At 38.2% G+C, this 6061-nt stretch overlaps 2 protein-coding genes across 2 annotated transcripts in view; one reads left to right on the forward strand and one right to left on the reverse strand.

The window, feature by feature from the left end:
* The window catches only part of MRPL30 (mitochondrial ribosomal protein L30), a 27543-nt gene extending 25154 nt beyond the window's left edge, over positions 1-2389 (reverse strand). The window contains exon 1 of the mRNA XM_036028307.1: positions 2385-2389. The gene's annotated coding sequence lies outside the window, so the exon portion shown is untranslated. The remainder of the gene's footprint in view (positions 1-2384) is intronic.
* Positions 1-3666, forward strand: part of MITD1 (microtubule interacting and trafficking domain containing 1) — an 18376-nt gene extending 14710 nt beyond the window's left edge. Inside the window, exon 7 of the mRNA XM_036028304.1 lies at positions 3390-3666. Within this exon, the coding sequence (XP_035884197.1) occupies positions 3390-3482 (93 nt within the window). The 3' untranslated portion in view covers positions 3483-3666. The remainder of the gene's footprint in view (positions 1-3389) is intronic.
* Positions 3667-6061: the final 2395 nt, after the last annotated feature.

Genomic DNA, 6061 nt, shown 5'->3' on the forward strand with positions numbered 1-6061 from the left:
AGTACATTTGGCTCCAGTATCAACCAGAGCCATCACTTTTTATTTCTGAGGGACCAGTGAGTTCGAATGGGGCCCCTGACTGCCCCAAATGGCCCCTGGAGGTGATCTTGGTCTGTGTCCTATACCCAGGACATGCGGGCACCCATCCCAAATAGGACTATCTCAGGTTCCTGCTGGAGCAGGCAAGGGTACTAGGGGTGGTAGAGCCAGAGGTGGCAGGAGCAGGTCTGAACAGCAGGTCTGTTCAGGTTTTAAAGGCTTCCCACAGGCTGGTCTGTCTTTTCAGGTGGGGTACCAACAGGGATGATGTCAAACCACATTTGCTTACAGGTTACTTTCACTGGACCCTTTAAGGCAGATTGGGATAACCACTTGGCTTCTTGAATTTTGTCTTGAGTCTTTCCCATAGTCTGTACCTGTTCCTGGGATTTGCCAGTTTTCCCCAGATCATCAATGGACTGCCCAACCTCAAAGATGTCACCCTAATACTGAATTTAGTGGCCCATATGTGGTGCTGGGGATGGATTGAAGTATCTTGGCTTTCATTTCTGCAGTGACTATGGCTCAATCAGGGACTTCAGACAGGAATATAGATGGCCTGTTTCATTCTTAACTCCCTATGAATTTGTTGTACCTCCTCTATTGATTTCCACAGTCCCATGGGACCAGTCTTCCCTGAAGGATAGAATATTCCAATCCCTAAGGGAATGAGTATCTTGAACCTCCTGAGCACCAGCAGGCATCACCAGAAGGTAGAGTGTGCCATGATAAATGATTGCTGTTTTAACCCACCAAGTTTTGAAGTGCTTTGTTTTGTAGCAACAGGTAACTGGTAAGGCCTGGAATACTCTTCACTTTGCATGGCTGCTTCCCTCTTACTCTTCAAGTCTCAGGTTCAAAGTCATCTTGATAGGTCTAGCTAGGTAGCTCCTATAATTGTCTACTATAACCACTTGGACTTTTCTTTCAAACTATTCTCATTTTGTAATTATTTTCTGATTTGTTTGTCTATTTCCCCCACTAGGCTTAAGTTTTTAAAACTCAAATATTGACCTATCAAATGGGTCATAAATTCTGTTTAAAAATGAAATAAAGTTGAATATAAAATATCAGATAAAAAGATAAACATTGTATTATGAACTTGTTAGAGACATAATGTGTGTGTGCTGGTGCTAAGTATAAAACATATTTTTATTCATTTTTAAAAAGTTTGAAAGCCAATACACTAAACTGTCAATTCCTGAGGTCAGTGACCATGTGTTTTTCACTAATCATGAATATCCAACTAGCAAAGCACCTGGCACTTATCAGGCACTCAATAAATGCATAGTAAGTACTCTGGGAATAAGGGGAGTCTCTGAATGAACTTTAGAGACAGGAAATGGTTGGCAGTGATGTTACTCTTTAAAGAAGTTTGGCAATGAAGAAATAGAAAGAATAAAACCTTGAGCAGGAGAGTTTGGGGAAAAGGAGACATAAGCATGTTCATTTACTGTGGGTAAGGATCCAGTGAAAGTAGAGAGAAAATACCCCCCCCCCCAAAAAAAGATGAATATTTGATAGTATAAAACTCAGACTAGAAAGGGAAAAAACAAAACAAAAAACTAGGGTACAATTAAGAGGGATTAACTTTAAGGAAAAGGAGTTCTTTTTCTGAGATTGGATGAAATGAGGTATGTTGAAATACAGAACATGGGAGGCTAAAAGAGCTAATTTCTAAAGGTCTCTGCTCTCAAATTATGAGTCAATGTTTGTGACAAGAGTAGTGGAATTCTGAGTTGAAGAGTGGAAATATTTAGGAATAATGCCTCTGAAAAAATGTGAAGGGTCAACAGATGAGTTGAATCTGACACCAACAGAAAGAAGAAGATTTAAGTTGGAAGTTGTAAATATGAATTGGTTTAATCTGAACGATATGAATTTTCTTCCCACACTGCCTGCCCTCTGAGCACAGGAGTGAAAAACCAATGGTTGGATTTTTTTTTTTAAAAGGTGGCAATGGTAGGTCAAGAGAGTAGACGAGAATGATGGTAAGAAAAGGCGATCAATTTGAAGTAATTCAAGCTAGGACAGGAAGGAAGATGAAGCTAGAGATTAGGGAAGAATTCAGGGCTTATAAAAGTTAAAACAGGCTTGATTTAGTGAGAGAGGATGGGAGGATAAGATTATAGCTAAAAGGGAGAACTTCAGAGTTTAAGGTATCAGAGGTGGCAAGAAGCCTGGCTTGTGTTCCCCAGAGGTAAGAAAAAGAACTAACTAAAGTCAGAGTGTCCCATATGGTAAACATTCTCATGATGATAACAGGAGCTGAAATATAAATGAATGCTAGGCATTAAAATCAGTGAGGAAAGAGACAGAGCATCCTCGAGGCCAGTAGAAAACACAGTAGAAATCACAAAGGTAACAGACACAAATGGGGAGAAGTTACTGAAAGAGGCTAGGTCCTTTTAATTTTAAGAGACATATAATGCACATTGCAATTTTTATTCTCTTACTTAACCTGCCAATATTAAGAAATTTACTTGCATTTACATTATTCCCTTAATTTTTTCACAGAGAATATTCCATTTATTGTATAGTTCATTGTCTTCTGGACATGTTCTATGTAATATATTTGTTAGCATAGTAGTTTCAATTGGGCAAAACTTACTACCAATAAAACTTGAATTTAATTTGTCACATATTTCCAGTGGCAACCAATGATCTGGTGCTTCAATGTTACAGATTTCAATTCTCCCATTCTTTACATCTATGAATAGTTTAATTTCCAAGTATGACTGTTCATGTAACACATTAAAGGATGTCTTTACACTGAACTTCGGAGTTTTGCCATAGACCCACTCCCAGGTTTGTAGTTCTTTGGCTTTGCCATTTATTCCAGGAAACAGTGTCTCATCTGTTGGGTTTATCAGGTTGATGTGATTATCAATCCGATGATAAGCAGCATATTCTGCAGCAATAGCATTTGTCAGCACTTCACAGGTCAGAGTGGGGTCTTTTTCCAACAGATTTTTTACTGAGGAAGGTATGCTGGCAGTGGCATTGCTCCTGATCCCTTGGAAAGGGCTCTTGAGCAGAGACGACAAGAGGGTCCCATCAGTACTACATAACAAAGTGCAATGGTGATAAGCAGTAGTCCGGCCAATCTTTGAGGCTGTTCCTGAGATTTTAAATTGTCCGTCAAGTAAAAGGTCAAATCTTTTGGTAGGCTGCACATCCAGCTGGGGTTGAACGGCATTCAGGGCTCTCACAACTAATTTTAGATTTTCCATCCTGTCATACTTTTTTTTGGTTGTAAAAAAAGTCAAATTGATATTACCCATATCATGGTAAACTGTTCCTCCTCCACTTCTTCTCCGAGCCAGTTTTATACCTTTTTCTCTCATCAGATTCAGGTTACATTCCTGCCAAGGATTCTGATGCCTACCAATTACAACAGAGGGAGAATTTCTCCAAAAGAACAGGACTGGCTTGCCTTCTAGATTCATATGGTCATGGATCCAGTCTTCTACAGCCAGATTTTGGTAAACATCATTGGAAACTGACTGTAAAATAAGCCCCCTTTTTACTGTGTTTTTAAGGCCAGTTGCTGGGACCTTGAGGTAACAAAGTAACTGGAAGCAATTCTTCTTTGAAAATGGGATCAGCATGCTTTTAAAAATGGAAGACAAACAAATTAATTGATTGAGAAAAGGAAAAATTAAATTGTTTTCCAGTTATTAATTCTTGGTTATTTAATCCAAACTTATCTAATTCTCTATCCAGGACAGCTGTTATTCTTGCCTTTAGGTTTACTGTTCATCTTGAGCAATTCTACAACAGAGTACTCAAAGGAAATAAATATAGACAAACCTCAAATAATTTCACTTGAAATGGAATAAAGGAGCAGATTTTTCAAACAATAAATCTGCAAAAATATTATGTAATATATCTCAAAGCCAAACCAGGTAATACATATGTTCATTGAGAAAAATGAGAATACAGATAAGCAAAAAGAGCAATTTAAAAGGCTCCATACCATCACCAGGAAACAATCACAATGAACGAATCGGTATGTACCCAATTTTCTCTGAGCATGTGTAACACACACACACACACACACACTTTCCCCCACAGAAGTCATACTATTATTTCATTCACTGTTATATCTGTTTTTACGTTAGCTTTAATGTTGTTAATATTCCATTATTAGATGTACCATGGTTTACTCAATCAATCTCTTAGTTTGTATTGGGTTGGTGCAAAAATCCATATGGTTTTCTTCCATAAAATAAAAGACACATTTTTCACTTTCACCAATAACTTTATTGATCTGGGTATCTTGAGTATGTCTACTATCTTCCCTCCTGGTATAATGTTGATTGTTCTCAATATCTGGATTTGATAGCTATCAACTTCAACTTGTCTACCTGACTGCGGAACATTGTCCAGTGAGAAATCTCCAACACAAAACAGCCTAAGTGCCCATCAGTAGATGAGTGGATCAAAAAGCTGTGGTACACAATAGAATACTATGCAGCAGAAAGGAAGAGGGAGCTCCTACCCTTTACGACAGTATGGATGGAACTAGAGAGTATTATGCTAAGTGAAATAAGCCAGGTAGTGAAAGACAAATACCATACGATCTCACCTATAAGTGGAACCTAAGCAACAAGAAACAAGCAAGCAAAATACAACCAGAGACATAGAAATACAAACTGACAGTAACCACAAGGGAGGGGAGAAGGGGATAACAGGGCAAGGCAGGGGAAGGGTCATCAAGGAACATGTATAAAGGACCCATTAACAAAGACAACGGTGAAGGGAAGGGCCCTGATGGCAGCGGGGAGGATTGAATGTGGGAGGTGGGGGGTGGGTAGGGTGGGAGAGTAATGGGGGTAAGTGGGGCCAAATGTAATTGCACAACAAGAAAAGAAAGTCTCCAGTGCAAAAATTCACAAACCACTTTTGACTCACTTGATTAGTCATAGCATCTTTTCCATACACTGAACAAATATTTTTTGTGTGTTTCAGCTGCATTTTTACTTTTCTTGAAATAATAAAGCATAATACGCTGAAAATGTTTCAATATTAACATGGCTACACAAAAATTCACCAATTTGGTTTTTTCTTAAAAATGCACACTGACATAACTGTCACAATACAATCTATCAAAATTGTTTTGAATCAAGTTAAAAGACAACTAAGCTCTACTAGAGCCACTGTATCAAAAAAAACCCAACAATGAACTTTTTAGCCAATGCAATAATTTTAGGTTGTTTCTAGTTTTGCCATGTTATCAATAATGTATTCATGAACATTTCTCTGTGGAAAGCTTTTTTTTTAAAGTAAAATTTTTTAAAAACATATTTTTTAAATTTATTTTTAGAGAGGAGAGGGAGAGAACCATCAGTGTATGGTTGCCTCTGACATGTCCCCCACTGGGGACCTGTCCTGCAACCCAGACATGTGCCCTAGAGTGGGAATTAAACTGGCAACCCTTTGGTTTGTAGGCTGCTGGCACTCATTCCACTGACCCACACCAGTCAGGGCTCTGTGGAAGGCTTTGATTATCCCCTTGTAATACTTTCAAAATAGTGCCCATTTGACTTTGAGATATATGATTTACTGGCAACATAACTTATTTTGATCACTATTAGATTACAGTGGACACCCTGAGGTCAAGGGGAGAGGCAATCTGAGTAGCAGGTTATATGGAAAGGCTATGAACAATTTTATTATGTTTGGATGCTTTACACACTTTTATTTGGCAGTGCTGATGGACTATTAAGTGGCAAAATGCTGAAAATACTAGTTACACTGATGCAGTATTTTGAGTAGTTATGGTTATACAGAAACCATTCTGTACCAATTCTGTTTTTTAAGGATGGTCACAATTTTCCTTTAGGTTTAAGAACTAGGATAGAATGGATTATTTTATAATTTTTTAAAATCCTCTCACAAGGATATGTTCATTGATTTAGAGAGAAGGGAAAGAGACAGAGACTGAGATGGAGAGAAACATCTATGTGAGAATGAGGGAAATCAGCTGCATCCTATTAAGTTCCCTGACTGAGGATGG

This window comes from Phyllostomus discolor, chromosome 6 (genome assembly GCF_004126475.2).
Source record: "Phyllostomus discolor isolate MPI-MPIP mPhyDis1 chromosome 6, mPhyDis1.pri.v3, whole genome shotgun sequence".
Classification (NCBI taxonomy): domain Eukaryota; kingdom Metazoa; phylum Chordata; class Mammalia; order Chiroptera; family Phyllostomidae; genus Phyllostomus; species Phyllostomus discolor.